Source organism: Dermacentor variabilis, chromosome 2 (assembly GCF_050947875.1).
Source record: "Dermacentor variabilis isolate Ectoservices chromosome 2, ASM5094787v1, whole genome shotgun sequence".
In the NCBI taxonomy this organism is placed as follows: domain Eukaryota; kingdom Metazoa; phylum Arthropoda; class Arachnida; order Ixodida; family Ixodidae; genus Dermacentor; species Dermacentor variabilis.
This window is the reverse complement of record NC_134569.1, coordinates 251,310,452-251,331,982: the sequence shown is the minus strand read 5'-3', so window position 1 is coordinate 251,331,982 and position 21,531 is coordinate 251,310,452. Positions and strand designations below refer to the sequence as shown.

Genomic DNA, 21,531 nt, shown 5'->3' with positions numbered 1-21,531 from the left:
TACTGGCGAAAAATGCCAAGAGCGAGTGGGGCTATACTAATCCAGGTATAACCAAATTAGGAAGGGCCACTAAGCTTGAACAAAGACACTCCCTCACCAGAACAGGAATTGGCCTCCCTGGTGCAGTATTCGGCCACAACCTCCCTAATGATATCTTCAATGAACCAGTGGCCCTCAGTCCCCAGCAGCTGTGGAGCACCCGACCAAGGCAGCGGTAAGACTTGCAACGTAGTAGAGGGTGCTAAGAATCTCTGGGTCCGGACAGGCCGCCAATGGAAAGTGAACCTTGTAACATTTAACACCCGCACCCTCTCGAGTGAGGCTAGATTAGCAGGACTCTTCAAAGAACTATCAGACATTGTTTGGTATATTATCGGGCTTAGTGAGATTAGACGAACTGGTGAGGCTTACACATTGCTGAAAAACGGCCATGTCCTCTGCTATAGAGGTCTCCTGAATAAGAAGCAATACGGGGTAGGATTCTTAATCTATAAGGACATAGCGGGCAACATTGACGAATTCTACAGCATCAACGAGAGGGTAGCAGTAGTCGTAATCAAACTCAATAAGACGTACACATTAGAGGCAGTACAAGCCTATGTTCCAATGTCCAGTCACGACGATGAGGAACTAGATCAGTTTTATGAAGATGTTGAATTAGTAATGAGAAAAGAGCAAACTTAGTGTAGAGTAGTAATGGGTGACTTTACAGCAAAAGTGTGGAAAAAGCAGGCGGGTGAAGAAGCAATTGGCAACCACAGCGTCGATTCTAGACTCGATAGAGGAGAGATGCTGGTAGAATTCGCAGAAAGGAATAAGCTGACAACAATGAACACCTTTTTCAGGAAACGTAGCAACAGAAAGTGGACCTGAAAAAGCCCTAATGGTGAAACAAGAAACGAAATTGATTTCATACTTTCTGCCGATCCCAGCATAGTGCAGGATGTAGAAGTGATAGGTAGGGTAAAGTGCAGTGATCATAGGTTAGTGAGGGCTAGGATTCACATCAACTTGAACAGAGAAACAGTAAAATTGGTCAAGAAAAAACAGGTCAACTTAAGAGGCAGAAAGGGTAAGAGCAGACAAATTTAGGCTGGTACTTGCAAACAAATATGCAGCCTTGGAAAAGAGAGATGAGGATAATGACACAGCGGTAGTGAATGAAACCGTAACAAGGTGGGCTTCAGAGGAAGCAATTGAAGTGGGAGGCAAGGCACCAATGCAGCCAGTAGGCAAGCTCTCCCAATAACAAAGGACCTAATAACAAAACGACAAAGAAGGAAAATATCCAACTCAAGAGATAAGATAGAATTTGCGGAACTGTCAAAACTGATCAACAAAGCGAAAATAAGTGATATTAGAAATTATAACGTGAGAAAGACTGAAGAAGCTGTAAATAATGGATGCAGCCTGAAATCAGTGAGATGGAAACTTGGCATAGAACAGACCAAGATGTATGCACTGAAAGATAAGCAGGGTAATATCATCAGCAATCTCGCAGGTATAATAAAAGCGGCGGAAAAATTCTATACTGACCTGTACAGCAGCCAGAGAGCTCAGGAGTATTCAAAATGATAATGAACAGGATACAGAGACTCCTCCTATAACTAGAGGTGAGGTCGGAAGGGCCTTGCAAGGCATGAAACGGGAAAAGCGCCAGGAGAGGATGGAATTATAGTCGATTTAATCAAAGATAGAGGAGACATAATGCTACGAAAACTGGCGGCTCTCTATACAAAGTGTCTATCAACTGCAAGGGTCCCAGAAAACTGGAAGAATTCAAACATTATACTAATCCACAAAAAAGGCGACGTTAAAGAACTGAAAAATCATAGGCCCATTAGCTTACTCCCAGTATTATATAAAATATTTACCAAAATAATCTCCAATAGAATAAGGGCAACATTGGACTTTAGTCAACCAAGGGAGCAGGCTGGCTTCAGGAATCGATACTCTACAATGGGTCACATTCATGCCATAAATCATGTTATAGAGAAATCCAGAGTACAATAAGCCTCTCTATATTGCTTTCATAGATTACAAAAAAGCATTCGGTTAAGTAGATACCAGCAGTCATAGAGGCATTGCATAATCAAGGAGTACAGACCACTTACGTAAATAGCGTGGAAATTTCTACAGAGATTCCACAGCCACCTTAATTCTACACAAGTAGGAAGATAGCTATGAAGAATGGGGGTCAGACAAGAAGACAATTTCTCCAATGCTATTCACTGTGTGCTTGGAAGAAGTATTCAAGCTATTAAACTGGGAAGGTTTAGGAGTAAGGATCGACTGCGAATACCTCAGCAACTTTCGGTTTGCCGATGACATTGTTCTTTTCAGCAACACTGCGGACGAGTTACAACAAATTATTGAGGACCTTAACAGGGAGAGTGTAAGAATGGGGCTGAAGATTAATATGCAGAAGATAATGATAAATAACCAGGAAAGGGAACAAGAGTTCAAGATCGCAAGTCAGCCTCTAGAGTCTGTGAAGGAGTACGTTTATCTAGGTCAACTGATCACAGAGAACCCTGACCGTGAGAAGGAAATTCCCAGAAGAAAAGTGGGTTGGATTGCGTACGGCAGACATCGTGAGCTCCTGACTGGAAGCTTACCATTACCAATGAAAAGGAAAGTATACAATCAGTGCATTTTACCGGTGCTTACATATGGCACAAAGACTTGGAGACTGGCATAGAAGTTGAGAAGTTAAGGACCACGCAAAGAGCGATGGAACGAAGAATGCTAGGCAGAAAGACAGTGGTTTGGATCAGAGAGCAAACGGGTATAGACAATATTTTAATAGACAATAAGAGAAAAAGAATGGCGCTGGGCAGGTCATGTAATGCGCTTTGGACCATTAGGGTGACAGAATGGGTACCAAGAGATGGGAAGTGCAGTAGAGGATGGCAGAAGACTAGGTGGTGCGATAAGATTAGGAAATTTGGGAGTGCTAGTTGGAATTGGTTGGCACAGGACAGGGGTAATTGGAGATCGCAGGGAGAGAGAGGCCTTTGTCCTGCAGTGGACATAAATAGGCTGCTGATGATGATGATTCCCTTCCGTAAACAGAACATAGCAAAATTGGAGAGCTTGACGTAATGGTTCTGTGGAAACCCGCAAGGCGGAGAGAAGTAATTAATAAAGGGAAAATCCGACATCCACCCGTTTGTAGCAATTGCTACAAAGGAAACCTATATGGGTTCCTTGAAAGAAAAGCCTCACAGTTGAAAAAAAATTAGTCTTGGTCCGGGACTTGAACCCGGGACCACCGCCTTTCCGGGGCAGCCACTCTACCATCTGAGCTAACCAGGCAACTAGCAGAAGGCAGGGCAAAATCGAATCTGTCAACAACACGAAGCAAAGGCACGAGTTTGACGTAATAGTTCTGCGGAAACCCGCAATGTGGAGGGAAGTAGTTAATGAAGGAAAAATCCGACATCCACCCGTTCGTAGCAATTGCTACGAAGGAAACCGATACGGGTTCCCTGAAAGAAAAGCCTCACAGTTGAAGAAAAATTCGTCCTGGTCCGGGACTCGAACCACCGCCTTTCCGGGGCAGCCGCTCTACCGTCTGAGCTAACCAGGCAGCTAGCAGATGGCAGGGCAAAGTCGAATCTGTCAATAACACGAAGCAAAGGCAAGAGTTTGACGTAAGAGTTCTACGGAAACCCGCAAAGTGGAGAGAAGTAATTAACAAAGGGAAAATCCAACTGAAAATCCGGTTCGAGTCTTGGACCAGGACGAATTTTTCTTCCAACTGTGAGGCTTTTCTTTTGAGGAACCCATATGGGTTTCCTTCGTAGCAATTGCTAAGAATGGGTGGATGTTGCATTTTTCCTTTATTAATTACTTCTCTCCACCTTGTGGCTTTCCGCAGAACTATTTCGTCAAATTCTTGCCTTTGCTTCGTGTTGTCAACAGATTCGACTTTGCCCTGCCATCTGCTAGCCGCCTGGTTAGCTCAGATGGTAGAGCGACTGCCGCGGAAAGGCGGTCGTCCCGGGTTCGAGTCCCCGACCAGGACAAATTTTTCTTCAATTGTGAGGCTTTTCTTTCAAGGAACCCGTATCGGTTTGTTTCCTTTGTAGCAACTGCTACAAACTGGTGGATGTCAGATTTTCCCTGTATTAAAATTGGAGAGCGCACGAAGGAAAGCATTTAGATTTATTTTTAACGAGTATCGCCGTCTTGACTCCCCCACAGAACTATTAAGGCAAGCTCAACTTCCCACAATACAAGATCGAGCTCGACTACTTCGTTTTAAGTTTCTTTTCCTTCTTCTTAATGGCAGTATGAAAATTAATGCGTGTGACTACTTACTACAGACAGACACACCCGTATTTACTAGAATCTAGGCCAACCCCGATTCTAAGCCGAACCCCTAAAGTACAAAGCCAAAAGAAAAAAAAGATATTACTTCGAATGTAGGCCAAAGAAAAAAAAGCGAGGACAGCGTTCACAAAATGCAAACAGCATTTATTGAGTCTGAACGTGCAGAGCTCATTCAACGTCGTCGTCGGTGTGTTCCTCGTCACTTTCACCTTCAAACAATGCACTATCTTCGGTATCGTCAAGCGCATTAATATGCTGCACTTTTTAAAGGCGCACACAATCAAAGTACCTGAGATGTCGTCCCACGCTGCAGCCACCCAGCCCGCCAGCTGCGATAGCGATGCACGTTTGATGCAGCCCGTTGCCGTTAGCATGTGGTCTTCGTCAGACAACCAGTCCGTGTAAGATTTCCGCAGATGATCCTTGAAAGATTTGTTGATGCAGACATCAAGTGGCTGCAACAGGCCTGTCATGCCGCCCGGTGTGACAGCGAGGTCCGTGTTCACTTGGGCGAGCGCAGCCTTCACATTGTCGGTCAAGTGCCCACGGTAAGAGTCGATGACGAGGGAGTTCTTTGTCAAAAGGGCTACTGGTCGCTGTCGCCACATAATCTTAACCCACTCTTCCATCATCGCACCCGTCATCCACCCGTTCTCATTTGCCCGCACAATGACATTTCTTGGGAAAGTTTCTCGAGCAGGCAGTGTCTTCCTTTTAAATATCATATAAGGAGGGAGTTTATGTCCATCAGCTGTGCAGCACAGCATCACAGTTGCTCGCTGCTTCTCGTACCGCAGGACGCATCTTTACCTCCTTAACACCCTTTTCATTCACGGTGTACGCCACTGGCATAGCAGAATACACAGCTGTCTGGTCGGCGTTGTCGCTTTGTCCAAAGTTGTAGCCTGCCGCTTCTCTCTTTCGCAGCACGTAGCTCTGAAAAGCAATCAGCTTTTCTTAAAAATCGCTTGGCAGCTTCTGGGTGATTGAAGTGCGACGTCGGAGGCTGAAGCCAAAGCGTTTCATGAATTTCTAAAGCCAGCCCTGGCTGGCTTCGAAATCCTTCGGCGTTAGACCTCGCTCCCTCAAAACTTCCGTAGCTTTCGCTTGGAGCACTTCTGTTGTCACTGGAAGGGCGGCTGCTCTTTGCGTCAGAACAAAGTCGGCCAAAACTGTCTCCACTTCGTGGTGACTGCCTTTCTTTTGTCCGCTAAATGCCATCCTCATTGTGGTGCATGCAAAAAGCTGCTGTCGTTGCCCCTTCAACGATGGACGTTTTTCTCGTTGACGCCGAAGTCCTGCTCGGCTTGAAGGTTTGACAATGCCTCTGCGGCTATCACAACTTTTCGCTTGAAAGCGGCACTGCAGTGGCATCTCCTGCTTGGTGCCATCGCGATAACATCACACCACACACATCGATACGGCCGACATGACACGTAAAATGGCGACCTCGCTTGTGTATGGTTGGCTACTGGCATGGCTAGTAGCGGCTGCGACACTGACTTTTCTAGATGGCGCTAGCTATGCACCACATTTAGCAGTCTCAATGAAATACTGGCAAGTTTCTTTAAATCCTAAAATCTAAGCCGACCCTAGAGTTTGGAATATGATTATCTGAAAAAGAAAACTATGGGCCAAGATTTGTATAAGTATGGTAGTTCTCGAACAAAACACACCGAGCACTTAACAGAATACAGATTACACAACGACATATTCAGGTACTCCTTTTTTCCACATGCAATCCGTGAATGAAACATGTTGCCTGATGACGTTGTCACTGCACATTACTCTAAACTTTTATCGCCAAGTTATCAAACAATGCTTCGTAGTTAAGATCTGTACATAGGCGAGCTGCGTCGTACAGTGGCATTCTGATACACTTCTCAGTTTCCTACCCCGATATATATATATATATATATTGCCGCTCGGTGTCACGCGCTAGCGCTGAGAAAGAAGTGACTGGAACGCGCGCTCGGCAAGAGGTGGGTGCTGAAGAAGAAGCAGAGGCTGAGGACGCCGGCTTGAGTTTTTGTGTACGCTATCTTGTACAACTGCCTGTCTCGCCGACGCCAGGTACATCTTCAATTGTCTTTTCGTGACAAAACTGGTGGAGGTGCGGGATACGGTTCATCCGATGCCACAAACTCCTCCCGGTAGCAGGAGTACCAGCCCTATACTAGTGGACACCCCTGTTCACCGGGCCAGCAGGAGAATCCGTCCGAGGATTACCTCCGGAGCTTGATCACCTCGCTGCAACAACATCGACATCCCCATGGACCAGTATGGAAGCAACATCGACGTCTCTATTGACCATTATGCAAGGTACGGCCACAACGGCAACTCAGTACTGGCTGCAGAATCTCAGAATGCCGAAAGTGTTCCACGGGGATGTCTTCGAGGATGTTGAAAACTGGTTAGCCCAGTTTGAGCGCGTTGCTGAGATAAACGAATGAAGCGACGCAGCGAAGTTGAGAAACCTCTACTTCAGCTTGGAGGACGGTGCTCGCACTTGGTACGAGAACCAAGAAGGGCTCCTCAAATCGTGGCTCGAGTTCCGCCATGCCTTGCTGGAGACATACACCAATGCTGATCGCTGCGAACGAGCCAAACGGGCACTCCAATCCCGCATTCATCTGCTGAATGAGAGCGTGACTTCGTATGTAGAGGATATGGCGCGCCTCTTCCGTCGGGTGGACCCTACCATGTCAGAGGAAAAGAAGCTGCGCCATCTAATACGGGGGGTTAAAGAACAGCTATTTGCTGGCCTGATTCGAAGCCCACCGAAGACCGTGGGTGAATTCTTAACCGAAGCCACCACGATGGAAAAGATGCTGCACCATCACTCAGCTTACTATGAAAGGCAAATGAACGCTACTTCGCCTTCGGACCAGCGCTCACCTACGTATGACAGGCACGCGAATACTGCTTCACTGACGGACGCGGTTGCCTTTGGAAACCTGGACGTTCTCCAAGACCTTATCCGCTCTGTGGTTCGTGAGGAGCTTCAACAGCTCAGCTGCCCGCCTCAGCCCACACTGGGTTCCATTTCTGCCCTCGTGAGAAATGAAGTGCAGCAAGCGATCCATGGTCCCGGCCCAAGCAGCAATGCGCCGCCTGTGACAGCACAGTTGCAGCAGCCATCGTATGCGGAAGTTTTGGGGCGAGTCCCTGTCCGCGCTCCGATGCATTTCATTCCCGCCCCGTCTTACGCCGCATCATACATCCCGCCGCTCCCATCAGTGCAACCGATCCAACGTATGGAGGATCGGTGCCCGCTCGAAAGGAAATCCGACGTCTGGCGTACCCGAGAAAAAAGGCCTCTGTGCTATCACTGTGGAGAAGCCGGTCACATATACCGCGAGTGCCCATACCACCGCCTTGGACTGCATTGCCGTGGATTCGCCAAGGCCCAGATATGGCGAAAGGCCTAGGGTGATTGAAGAGTACCTGAACCAGCAGGGTATGCCACTGTTCCCACGGCGGCAGTCGCGCTCGCCGTCCCCTAGGCGATCTTCCCCAGCTGCTAGAAGCCTTCCAATGGCAGCGCAGGGACAATCGCCAAGCCCTCGCCGGGAAAACAAACAGCGACCTTCGGGGGTGAGACCACTGATAATCGCCCTTCCGAAGACCTCCCATCGACGCGAGCACGGTCTATTCAGAACGATTCAACGACAGCAGCCGAACTCAGTGACAGACTCTTGCTAGACATACCTGTTGTGCTCTACGGCCACCACGTTAGTGCGTTATTGGATACGGGTGCCAACTACTCGATCTTGTGCAGAAAACTAGCGAGGGAACTTAGAAAAGTTATCATGCCTTGGTCTGGAACGCAAATTCGTACTGCTGGCGGCCATATCGTAACACCGTTGGGCATGTGCGCGGTAAGAGTACAAATTCGTGGGTCTACGTTTCCAGCCAGCTGCCTTATACTCCGCAATTGTTCTCGGGACCTCATCTTGGGCGTCGAGTTTATGCGAGAGTATGGTGCCATTATTTGCGCTGTGCACGCCGACAGACGCGCCACTGGTGGCGGCCTTGCGCAGAACACGCGAGAGAGGAGCCTGGCGCGTGCCGTAGTTTGCTGTGTCGTTGATTGTGCTTCTCTATCTTATTCACATTTTCAGAGCAAGATAGGCAACACCATTTGCACGTATGGGGTGGCCAAAGCTTCAGGGAATGTCGAAGAAGAATTGTTGCAGGGTGAGGGACTCAAATACCGGTGAAAACGTGCCGGCGATACAGTTTTAATCATTCCCGGCAAAGCCTCATCAGCGGGAGCAATGGTAGCAAAAATTGATCGTCGCTTTGAAGGGAAATTTCTTGTTCTCATCCTTTCCATTGTCTCGTCGGTGTTTTTTTCCACTCGAACATAGTTAGACGCGTGAGCAACGAAGTTCGCCTGCAGTGCAGCATGAGGTTTAAAGGCATTTCGCTAAAGCTCGGAATGCTGTTTGCTGCTTATATTGTTTTCCGCTTCTTTACCGCATTGCACTAGCTAGGCAGCACAACTGCACGAGCGCATTGCGTTGTATGTTAAAGCTACTGAAGTTGGCAAAAACTGAAATTGTTGGTTTCATGTGGCGCGGTAAATCCTCGCACCAGCTGTCGCGTACTTCATGTTTTTACATCTATTTTATGCGTGCCTTCGCGCATGTTTAACTGTTGCTAATTGCTCCATGCATAACTCTTGTCGATTCTTTTGAGCTGCGAAGTTTTCACCCTGCCTTGTTTGTAAAGGGTATAAATCACGCTGTGTCTTATCGGAATGATAGCAAGGAAGTGCTTCTTTAAAAGCTTTATTCTTTTCGCCCGAGCGCATCTTAGATATTTGCGTTTTTGGAAGTGTGTTTAGAAAATAGGTAGTTCAGGGCGAGAATTGCTAATAGCTGCTGCATATGGTATTTTGTTTCATTTCTCGCTGAAAAGTTCGCATTCCGTTTGGGAAGTCATCACACCTCGATGCTGCCTGAGCAAACTTAACACACCGAGTGATTTGTTTATTTCACAACATAGTCCCTTCTTGCATGTGAGTTTTGTACTCAACTGAATTCTTTTTTATATTTACGCTTCAGATGGGACTAAACCAGGCCTTGCCGCCAGTGCTCATCTACTTTGGCTGGCGCTGCTCTGCCTTTAAATATATCATGTGGCACCTCTCTCTAGTAATATAAAAAAGTACTGAAAAGTTAGTCAGTCTTTAGAGCTTTGTACGTTTCCAAGCAGCTCCCTTGGGGAATTTAAATTGCACAAACAGCAGCGGGAACTGTAGTTCATTGGCGTATGCAGCAGAATTGCATCGGCGGTACAGCACTAAGACGTGCTTTTATTAACCCGAGTGTTCGGTGACTTCGTTGGCTAGTGTACGCGTTTCCATCAATAAATTGGCAATTACTCTTCTTGAGGCGACTTCGACTGCACTTATTCGGCGATGTCACATGTATTCATGGGCAGAAAAATCACAATGGCAAATGCAGAGATTGCACTGTGCGGATTTTTCTTATATAAGTCTGCACTAATGACGGGTGCTTATTATTCAGGTACAGAAGCAGCATTGCGGCAAGGGTAGAATAAAAAAAAAACCATCGAGAGATCGCATCACTCAACAAAATTTGTTGGCTAGTGAACATGAGCTCCACGTCATGTAAATGGGGTTCATGGCGTTTTTCTGCAGGACACACCTTGCACGTATGTGGACCATGTTGTCCCAAACACCGGTAACATCGTGTTCGTACCAGTTTGCACAGAGGTCAGAATCTTCCCTACAGCTGTCACCACAAAAGAAGCAGCCTGGCACCCGAACAAAGGAGAAATCACAGCCGCAAACTTCAGCCATCCTTGCTGCAAAGGGTTCTCGTCTGCTACTGCTCCCGCGTGTACTGTTGGAAGCGTCCACTAGGTGGCTTTCAGTGGCGCCTCTATAGGTGGTGCACGAGGCGTATAGACTTCCAGGAGCGCACAGTGACTTTTTCGACAGAGAGAGCAGTGAACAGCCGCGACAATTGCCGACGTAAAGCGCTTCGGGTTTACGCCAACAGTGCAACTTTACGACCACACGCAAGCATCCTGCTAGCGGTTGCATGCGACAATCTGCGTGACAGCGAAGCTGTTGCAGAGGGCAATTCCTCCCTTATGTGACTCATGGTGTATGTGCAGCCCGCAGTCTCATTACGCTTCGAGGTGGGCATTCTGCGCTCCTCGTAACGAACTTCAGCCAGGAACATCGGCACGTGTTTCGTCGTACTACTATTGCTTTTGCTGAGCCCATAGCAGACGTTGCTGAATGCTTTGCGTCTATGACAAAGGACAACCCAGCTCAGACACTCAGCAATATTGACATCAATTCAGACCTTTCGGAGGAACAGCAAAAAGCGCTGCACGAGTTGCTACTTCGGTTCAAGGGGTGCTTCGCATCTACTTCTAAGGTACGCCAGATGCCCATCACGAGACACCGAATAATCATGTATGACGATACTCGTCCCATACAACATGTGCCTTATCGCATATCGGCGAAAGAGCGCAACATGATTAATGTACAAGTGAAAAAAATGCTTGACGATGACGTCATACAACCATCCCAAAGCCCTTGGTCATCGCTAGTGGTCCTTGTCAAAAAAAAAAAAAAGACAGAACACTTCGGTTCTGTGTCGACAATAGAAAGTAGAATAACGTCACAAAAAAAGACGTTTATCCGCTTCCGCGGATGAATGATTCGTTAGATCGGCTGCGGTGAACCAAGTATTTTTCATCCATAGATTTGAAGAGTGGATATTGGTAAATCGAAGTTGACGAACGAGATCGCGAAAAAACTGCCTTTGTTACCCCGGATGGAATGTACGAATTTAAAGTACTTCCATTCGGCCTGTGTTCTGCACCGGCCACATTCCAGAGAAAGATGGACACTGTTCTTACGGGTCTGAAGTGGTACAGTTGTTTAGTATACTTAGATTACGTCATTGTGCTTGCGGCGACCTTCGGAGAACATCTGAATTATTTAGAGGCGGTACTTGAGGCACTCCGCTCTGCTAATCTCACACTAAAGCCAGAAAAGTGTCACTTCGTTTACGAAGAGTTGAAGTTTCTCGGGCATGTAGTGAACGCCAACGGTGTCCAGCCTGACCCAGACAAAACATCTGCTGTTGCTGCTTTTCCGACTCCTCCTGACAAGAAAGCAGTACGCCGCTTTCTCGGTCTGTTTCCGTACTATCGTCGCTTCATCGCTAATTTCTCCCGGATCGTCGAACCACTCATACGCAAGAAGACACACCCTTCGTTTGGACGAATGAGCAGGACGCAGCTTTCACTGAGTTACGGCAGCGCCTGCAGGAATCACCCGTTCTCGCTCACTTTGACGACGACGCTGACACCGAGGTACATACCGACGCAAGCAACATCGGTCTTTTTTTTTCTTTTATTCAGCATTGATTTAGACACAGTGAAAATCTTGGATGGCAAGGCTAAAAGCAGTACATTGTCTGCCTGTCTTGGCGCTGTTCTCGTTCAACACCAGGAAGGCGTCGAGCGAGTGATCACTTATGCCAGTCACACCCTTTCACGCACCGAAATCAACTACTCCACTTCCGAGAAAAAGTGTCTAGCGGTTGTGTGGGCCATCATGAAATTTCGGCCTTATCTCTATGGTCGCCCTTTCAAGGTGGTGACAGACCACCATTCCTTGTGTTGGCTAGCCAACCTACGAGACCCGTCCGGGCGACTTGCTCGATGGAGTCTCCATCTGCAGGATTTTGACGTTGCCATCGTCTACAAATCGGGCCGCAAACATCAAGATGCTGACACGTTGTCATGTGTTCCCGTCAAAACTTGTGATAAGGACATGAACGAAGAAGGCGCATTCTTTGGGGCCCTCACCGCATCTGACCTGATCACACGGCAGCGTGAGCACGCCGAAATACGTCCTCTAATCGATCACCTAGAAGGCAAGCATGTTACAAATCTACGACACATTTCTTGCAGTCTCTCGACCTTCTGCCTCTGAAAGGGTGTCCTCTACAAGAAAAACTCGAGTGCCTGTGACAAAAAGTATCTATTGGTCGTACCTGCCACCCTCCGTGATGACATTCTCCTTGCCTGCCATGATGACCCCACGTCTGGACACTTGGGATTTTCACGCACTCTTGCAAGAGTACGCCAGACGTACTACTGGCCCAGACATTCTACCATGGTGAAGCGTTACGTGCAAAGCTGCCGTGAGTGTCAACGCAGGAAATCACCGTCTTTGAAGCCCGGGTAGTTACTCCAACCCATCGCACCACCTACCGCGCCGTTTGATAAAATCGGCATAGATCTTCTGGAACCCTTTCCCTTGTCAGCCAGCAGAAACAAGTGGATTATAGTCGCCACAGACTATCTAACACGCTACGCCGAGATGAAAGCTGTATAACGTGCCACGGCCTACGAAGTTTCCCTTATCGATAAGATAGTCTTAAGATATGGTGCCCCATCACATGTCATCACCGACAGAGGAACTGCTTTTAAGGCCCAACTGATAGAGGATATATTTGAGCTGAGCTGCACGCAGCATCGCAAGGCCATTGCCTATTCGCAGACCAACGGACTGACGGAACGGCTAAACAAAACCATTGCTGACATGCTGTCTATGTATGTAGACGTCCAGCATAAAACATGGGATCAAGTCCTGCCGTACGTTACATTCGCGTACAACACCGCCATTCAGGAAACAACACGATTCACGCAGTTCCGTCTTGTCTACGGACGCGAGGTCCAGACCACGCTAGACGCAATGCTCCCGCACGACACCGACGCATCACATACTTCCGACGCTGAGCAACTCACTCAACACACAGAGGAAGCTCGTCAGCTCGCGCGCATACACATCATGAAGCAGCAGAGCACAGATGCGCGACGCTACAACCTTCGACATCGGCAAGTCGAGTACCAGCCAGGTGACCAAGTCTGGGTGTGGACTCCAATTCGTCGCCAGGGGTTGTCTGAGAAGCTGCTTAGTAGATACTTTGGACCCTATGAAGTGATACGCCGCGTTAGTCAAGTGAACTATGAGGTCATTCCCGACGGTGCCGCGTTGCCTCGGCGTCGACAGCACCACTCAGAGAAAGTGCATGTTATTCGCCTCAAACTGTATTTCGCACGTTAAGGCGGCGCCAACCCGATCTCATACCACTTCCACACTTCCACTTTCTTTTAGTAAGCATCGTAGTTTAGTAAGCATCAGGTCGATGCTTTTCTTTTGGCGGGGGCATAATGCCACTAAGTGTCATGCGCCAGCGCTGAGAAAGAAGTGACTGGATTGCGCGCTCGGCAAGAGGTGAGCACTGCAGAAGAAAAAGCAGAGGCTGAGGACGCTGGCTTGAGTTTTTGTGTACGCCACCTTGTACAACTGTCTGTCTCGCCGACGCCGGGTACATCTTCAATTGTCTTTTCGTGACAATATATATATATATATATATATATATATATATATATATATATATATATATATATATATATATATATATATATATATATATATATATTCTTTTATGACCGTAGGACGGTAAGAACTCGAATTAGCCTAGACTTGAGGGAACGGAGGAAACTGGTACATAAGGAGCCGATCAATGAGTTAGTGGTAAGAAGGAAAATAGAGGAATTTCGGATCAAGCTACAGAACAGGTATTCCACTTTAACTCAGAAGAAGACCTTAGTGTTGAAGATATGAACGGCAATCTTATGGGCATCATTAAGGAGTGTGCAATAGAAGTCGGTGGTAACTCTGTTAGACAGGATGCCAGTAAGCTATCACAGGAGACAAAAGATCTGATTAAGCGCCAAGGTATGAAAGCCTGCCACCCTGCAGCTAGAACAGAACTGGCAGAACTCTCCAAGTTAATCAACAAGCGTAAGGCTGTTGACATAAGGAAGTATAATATGGATAGAATTCAACATGCTCCCAGGAACGGAGGAAGCCTAAAAGCAGTGAAGAAACTAGAATCAGAGGCCTCGCTTCCAATAGGTAGCGACGCACTGGAAGTGCTAAGGGAATATATCTACTTAGGGTAGGTAGCGACGGTGGATCCGGATCATGAGACGGAAATAATCAGAAGAATAAGAATGGGCTGGGGTGCGTTTGGCAGGCATTCTCAGATCATGAACAGCAGGTTGCCATTATCCCTCAAGAGAAAAGTGTATAATAGCTGTGTCTTACCAGTACTCACCTACGGGGCAGAAACCTGGAGGCTTACAAAAGGATTCTATTTAAATTGAGGACGACGCAACGAGCTATGGAAAGAAGAATGATGGGTGTAACGTTAAGGGATAAGAAAAGAGCAGATTGGGTGAGGGAACAAACGCGAGTTAATGACATCTTAGTTGAAATCAAGAAAAAGAAGTGGGCATGGGCAGGACATGTAATGAGGAGGGAAGATAACCGATGGTCATTAAGGGTTACGGACTGGATTCCAAGGACAGGGAAGCGAAGCAGGGGGCGGCAGAAAGTTAGGTGGGCGGATGGGATTAAGAAGTTTGCAGGGACGACATGGCCACAATTAGTACATGACCGGGGTTGTTGGAGAAGTATGGTAGAGGCCTTTGCCCTGCAATGGGCGTAACCAGGCTGATGATGATGAGATGTATGCGTTAAGAGACAAAGCCGGTCATATCATTACTTATATGGATGAGATAGTTCAAGTGGCTGAGGAGTTCTATAGAGATTTATACAGTACCAGTGGCACCCATGACGATAATCGAAGAGAGAATAGTCTAGAGGAATTTGAAATCGTACAAGTAACGCCGGAAGAAGTAAAGAAAGCCTTGGGAGCTATGCAAAGGGGAAGGCTGCTGGGGAAGATGAGGTAATGGCAGATTTGTTGAAGGATGGTGGGCAGATTGTTCTAGAAAAACTGGCTACACTCTATACACAATGCCTCACGACTTTGAGCGTATCGGAATCTTGGAAGAATGCTAACATAATCCTAATCCATAACAAAGGGGACACCAAAGACTTGAAAAATTATAGATCGATTAGCTTACTGCCCATTGTCTACAAAGTATTTACTAACGTAATCGCAAATAGAATAAGAAACACCTTAGACTTCTGTCAACCAAAGGACAAGGCAGGATTCCGTAAAGGCTACTCAACAATAAAGCATATTCACACTATCAATCAGGTGATAGAGAAATGTGCAGAATATAACCAACCCTTATATATAGCTTTCATTGATTACGAGAAATCGTTTGATTCAGTCGAAACCTCAGCAGTCATGGAGGCATTACGGAATCAGGGTGTAGACAAGCCATATGTAAAAATACTGAAAGATATCTATAGCGGCTCCACAGCCACCGTAGTCCTCCATAAAGCAAGCAACAAAATCCCAATAAAGAAAGGCGTCAGGCAGGAAGATACAATCTCTCCAATGCTATTCACCGCGTGTTTACAGGAGGTATACAGAGACCTGGATTGAAAAGATTTGGGGATAAGAGTTAATGGAGAATACCTTAGTAGCTTGCGGTTTGCTGATATTTCCTATTTTAGTAACTCAAGGGATCAATTGCAATGCATACTCACTGACCTGGAGAGGCAAAGCAGAAGGGTAGGTCTAAAATTAATCTACAGAAAACTAAAGTAATGTTTAACAGTCTCGGAAGAGAACAGCAGTTTACGATAGGTAGTGAGGCACTGGAAGTGGTAAGGGAATACATCTACTTAGGGCAGGCAGTGACCGCGAGTCCGGATCATGAGACCGAAATAATCAGAAGGATAAGAATGGGCTGGGGTGCGCTTGGCAGGCATTCTCAGATCATGAACAGCAGGTTGCCATTATCCCTCAAGAGAAAAGTGTATAGCAGCTGTGTCTTACGAGTACTCACCTACGGGGCAGAAACCTGGAGGCTTACAAAAAGGGTTCTACTTAAACTGAGGACGACACATCGAGCTATGGAAAGAAGAATGATGGGTGTAACGTTAGGGGATAAGATGAGAGCAGATTGGGGTGAGGGAACAAATGCGAGTTAATGATATCTTACTTGAAATCAAGAAAAATGGGCATGGGCAGGGCATGTAATGAGGAGGGAAGATAACAGATGATCATTAAGGGTTACAGACTGGATTCCAAGGGAAGGGAAGCATAGCAGGGGACGGCAGAAAGTTAGGCGGGCGGATAAGATTAAGAAGTTTGCAGGGACAACATGGCCACAATTAGTACATGACCGGGGTAGTTGGAGAAGTATGGGAGAGGCCTTGCCCTGCAGTGGGCGTAACCAGGCTGATGATGATGATTATTCTTTTTTGCTGCTCATGACTCCCCCAGTACCTGCCGAGTCTTGTCTCTTGTGCAATGAACATCCAATATATGTACGTTTTCTTTCTTTGTTCTTTTGTGTGCTAAACTTCCAACAAGGCGTTTACTACTTTTTCCCCCTCCTTTTATAGCATTTGCATAATGAGTGAAGAGTGCATATGTACTGCCTTGTTCACCTAAACTTATCTATGTCCCCGTCTACTTGAACTGAATATGTATCCTGCCCCTTTCCTGCAACAGCTTCAAATGTGAAGCTAGCAGTGTGCAAATAATAAATAAACATTCTGGTTGCTACTGATATGTGGGAGGAGCACTTAAAAACATTAGAAGAGTTATCACAAAGGCTGAAGGGCGCGAAGTTAACCATTAAGCGAACGAAATGTGAATTTTGCTTCCAAGCAGTTTTTTTTTTTCTAGGACGCAAGTTAGAGACATGGGCAGAATCGCTGCTAAAGAGGACATATTAGAAGAAATCCAAGCGGCAGGGCAACCAAAAACCAAGGAGCTTCAATCGTTCTTAGGGCTGAGGGGATTCTACAGAGTTTATACCTCATTACGCCAAAATAGCTGCGCCATTAGTGGAACTTGCGAAGAAAGGCGCTAGTAATGTGCTGAAACAGAGCTCATCACAGTAAAGACTTCAAAACACTAAAGAAAAAAATGGCGGTACTGCCAAACCTGCTAGCCCCAAACATGGAGGATGAGTTCATGTTGTGCACTGATGCATCCGACAAGGCATTGGGAGCAGTGCTGTTGCAAGTAAAGGACGGGTTTTACATCCAGTATTTTATGCCAGCAAGAAGCTCAATGATGTGGACAGAAATTATTCTACAGTGGAGAAAGAATGCCTGGCATTGGTATGGGTTGTCAAAAGGTTCCATATTTATCTGTTTGGCAAATGTCTCAGAATACAAATGGAGAACCAAGCCGTTGGAATTCTTGAGTAAGGCTAAGTTAACAAACAGAAGAGTAATGAGGTAGAGCCTTGCTTTGCAAGAGTACTGTTCTCATGCGGAACATATTAAAGGGAGAGAAAACGTGGGTGCAGACTTTCTGAGTAGTGTTACTTAGGTTCAGACGTTAATTCACAAGACAACAAGCAGTGTAAATTGCAATTTGGTGTGCAGAGAGTCGTGTTGAAGTGCAGTAAAGAGATTAATTGTTTGGTGCCATGAGGTGATGTATCGACAGTGGACATATGGAGGGGCATTTTGATCATTTCATTTCGAACCTGGTGTGACAAGTGTGTGATGAACAGTTTCTTGTGCAAAAAACTCTTGAAATGGGGGCCTATGTCATCAGTCACTGGCAAGACCTGTATGATAATCTGAAAAAGACGAAGTTGCTTTTTCATCCACTTTAATTTCCATTAATTTATAGTTCCTTTATTTCATTTATTAAGCACAAGTAATTTCCCCTATGTTGTCCATGGTGTCTGTGTTTGTTGGCTTCTTATGATATATATATATGTATACACACAACATGCAATATTTTATTAATGTACCATACACTACTAACAACCAACTCTGTTGCACTGGACATGGCTGTTGATTGCTATACACAACATTCAGCTTTACACAACATCCCTAAGATGAGGCACAAAGTAGACAGCTGCACTTATAAGTCAAGATTAAAACACATCACATCACATCATGTGCAAAGCAATGATATTAGTATATCTAACATAGAAAGCGAAGGCCAGAGAGAAACCTGCATTATACACAAACAGAACCACAGACAGAGTTGCAGTGCGAGAATTTTAAACTAGAGTACCTGTCCTATGTAACCTGTCCCAAAATTTTAAAATCTGCGAGTGCCATGTAGCTGGGCAGAACTAAGGTAACATTGTTTGCCGTCAGATTGCGCAAGTCGGATTATTTTTTGTATCTCGCCTAACCACAATGATTACTTATTTATAAACTCCATAAAATATTACATTAAGAACAAGAGTGTCAATGAGAAAATTACAGACCATCATGAAAAATTCCCCATACAGCTTTTTATTGCTCAATACGTGCTACATAAAACATTTCTTCCAAGCCTGAAAGAAGTCCAGAAAGAAAAAAGTGCAATGCAGCACTTTTGCCTGGCTTCTTTCAGGCTCGGAAAAACTTTTAAGTAAGACATATTGAGCAATAGAAAGCTGGATCGGGCATTTCCCAGGATGGTCTGCAATTTTCTCACCCACCCCTTTAGTGCAAATATATTTAATGAGGTGATTAATAATAGTCAATCACGTAATTATGCAAAATACATAATCTGACTTGATCCAAGCAACTGCAAACATTACTTTGGTTCTGTCCAGCTACATGGAATTCACATATTTTTAAATTTTGGTGCAGGTGGGACACCCTGTACATGTTTAAATAGCAACACTTTCAAAATATAATTGCTATCACAACAAGGTGTATATTTGGACAAATTGGTACAGCACTACTTCGAAATGAGGGTATCACAGCAAGCAAGGACGAAGAACGCACCACGTGCCCTGACTTGCAACCAACGCTTACCCTAAATTAAGTTTCTGCGGTTCTGTGCCAGAGCGGTAGTTCACAAAAAACGAGGCAAAGCTACAGGCCCCAGGAAATAAGGACCACATCATTAAGTAATCAGAAAATTAATTCCATGTGCAAGCGAAGTTGTGTGCCTAATTCCCACGTGCTGTCGGAATTAGGCACACAACTTCTACATAAGACAGGGAGATGCTTTATTATGCAACTAAGGGAGCAAAAGAAGAGTTTAGGCACATATTAGGCTTCGCATATGGCAGCACAGGGCAAGTCCTCTCTTTGTTTGCCAATTTTGAATAGGTATAAGAAAATGTTATAATGAGAAATTATGTAAAGGTTTTCTTATGCAGAAAGCTGGTAAATCTAGCATTATTGTGCCTTCAGTGGCATTAACATGCAGCGAGGGTAATTCCTTGAAGCGTGATAATCTACAGCAGCCCGAGTGGTCTTCTCTTTTGAATCTTTGTTTGTCATATTTATTTTATTCATTCACTCTGTCTTTACTCTTTTGCTGACTGTGCAAAGTGATTTCCATACAATTTTGGCCCAATTAGCACTGCTTGGTTTGAAAAACTTGGATCACATTGAATAAACTTTAGTGGCTAATAAGCATTCACAGTCCTTGTTTACTGCACTACCTTCCCTGAAATGCTAGGCTTCCTCATCAATTTGTAATACTTTGGGGGTTTTATTACATTGCTGTATTGTATTGCATGGATTATTGTGTCATTTAATTTTAGTGTAGTTATTGGGGCTTTTGTATTTCCTAAACACATTGCTTTTGGAGCGCTCATTTCATGTAACCTCTCCATTGAAAGTAACGTATGTTGACCCATGTTCCGAGACTTCCTCCTGTAAATTGTGTAGATACGTCTTTCTCCCCATCAAGTATATATCAGTAGGCGAATAAGTGACAGCGTAAATTACTACAGGCTGAAAGCCAAACGACGCCCGTCAGGAGAAGCTTACAATTCCAACTCACTGGATTCTTCATGATCACTTGAACCACCTGCTTGTCTGGGGATTCCATCTTGAAGGACATGCCCTGGGGTTCGCTCTGTGTAAAAGCAGGGCAAGGCAGTCATAATACGATAAGCAGAACTTTGCCCGCAAACTCTTACAGCGTGTAATGAGTCAGTTTGTGGCAAGAGCAAGATCACGTAATACAGAACAGGCGGGAAAGACGCGTCCGAACGAACAAGTCAGCTACCGGTTCTCGTTCTTGTCGACGCGCCCTTCCTCAATTATTTTTCTGCTACATGCTGCCACATGCCGGTTCTCGTATTCCACGGTACACCTCTCCGGTTTTTCTTACAGGAACAAATGCCGCGCGTCAATCGTTGACAACCTCGCCCCGGTTTTTCTCGCACGAACAAATGCCTCAATGCCGCGCGCCAATCGCTGATAACCTCGGCCGGCTAACAACGGCGTAAAGAAAAGAAGGTACCTGGAGAACTTTACCGAGGAGGCATACAGTCTGCCTCTGGTAATTAGCGAGGAGCTTGGCGTTAACGCGCATGTTGCACTTGGAAACTTTCAACCGCTTTCAACGGCTCGCAAGAACCGAAGGGCTGCTAGCCAGCGCTAGCCGCGAATAAACGAGAATGCCGTGTAGCAGGGTTGCCAGGTCTTCGGGCGAAAAGTCGCCGAAAATTGCTGAAAAGTAGCCAACTATGGTAAAAGTTGGCCGGCGCTGGCAACGTTATTACGAGCTTTTCATCGGCGAGGAGGATAGGGCGCGCGGCGAGGCTTTCCTCCTCTCTGGCTTGGACGATCCGGCGCGGCTCTGCTCGAAAGTCGTGCTGCGTAACGATTTCGAGATGTTTTAGATCGTACTTTGTGAAATTTGCGCAACGTCCGTTCATATAAGGTCGTCAGGGAAGCCTTTCGGAGCATCGGTGACTACAGTAGGCGGAAATATGTCTTGGGGGCGCAAAAATGCGATGCGCTTTATCAGCCGCGGTGTACGCACATCATCAGTCGCGGTGTCTGTATGTGTTGTGAACTATTTTGCTTATATCGGTTTTTATTCAACAAAGAAAACCGGTGTCTCTGTATTACCAGCATTAAATGGTAAATCAGCTCACTGTCTCATTGCTTGGCGTAGGGAGTAAAACATAGGAGCCATATGCTCGTGCACTGCCAACCTAAATTAAGGCAACCACGAAACATCTGAGCGGCAGACGTTACCAAATATTTGTGATGCACCGGCATCGTTCTCAAGCATATAAAGTCTAGTAGGCTTGAAATTACTATATGTCTACGCTAGCCTTCCTGTATGAGGCCGATGGCGCTGCTCAACACGGCGATCACTGCGGTTGGTGAACCAGCACGATACATATATAAGCTGTGCGCTTCCGCATTGCCTTTTTAGTCTGTATACAGCCATAATATATGAGAGGGATCGCATA

At 45.9% G+C, this 21,531-nt stretch overlaps 1 protein-coding gene across 1 annotated transcript in view; it reads right to left on the bottom strand.

Annotated features, from left to right (window-relative positions):
* Window positions 1–20,727, bottom strand: part of LOC142573232 (replication protein A 14 kDa subunit-like) — a 44,566-nt gene extending 23,839 nt beyond the window's left edge. The window contains exons 1-2 of the mRNA XM_075682830.1: window positions 20,568–20,727; window positions 20,103–20,177 (exon numbers count right to left, since the gene is read on the bottom strand). Coding sequence (XP_075538945.1) covers window positions 20,103–20,177; window positions 20,568–20,639 — 147 coding nt within the window. The 5' untranslated portion in view covers window positions 20,640–20,727. The remainder of the gene's footprint in view (window positions 1–20,102; window positions 20,178–20,567) is intronic.
* Between the last annotated feature and the right edge of the window lie 804 nt (window positions 20,728–21,531).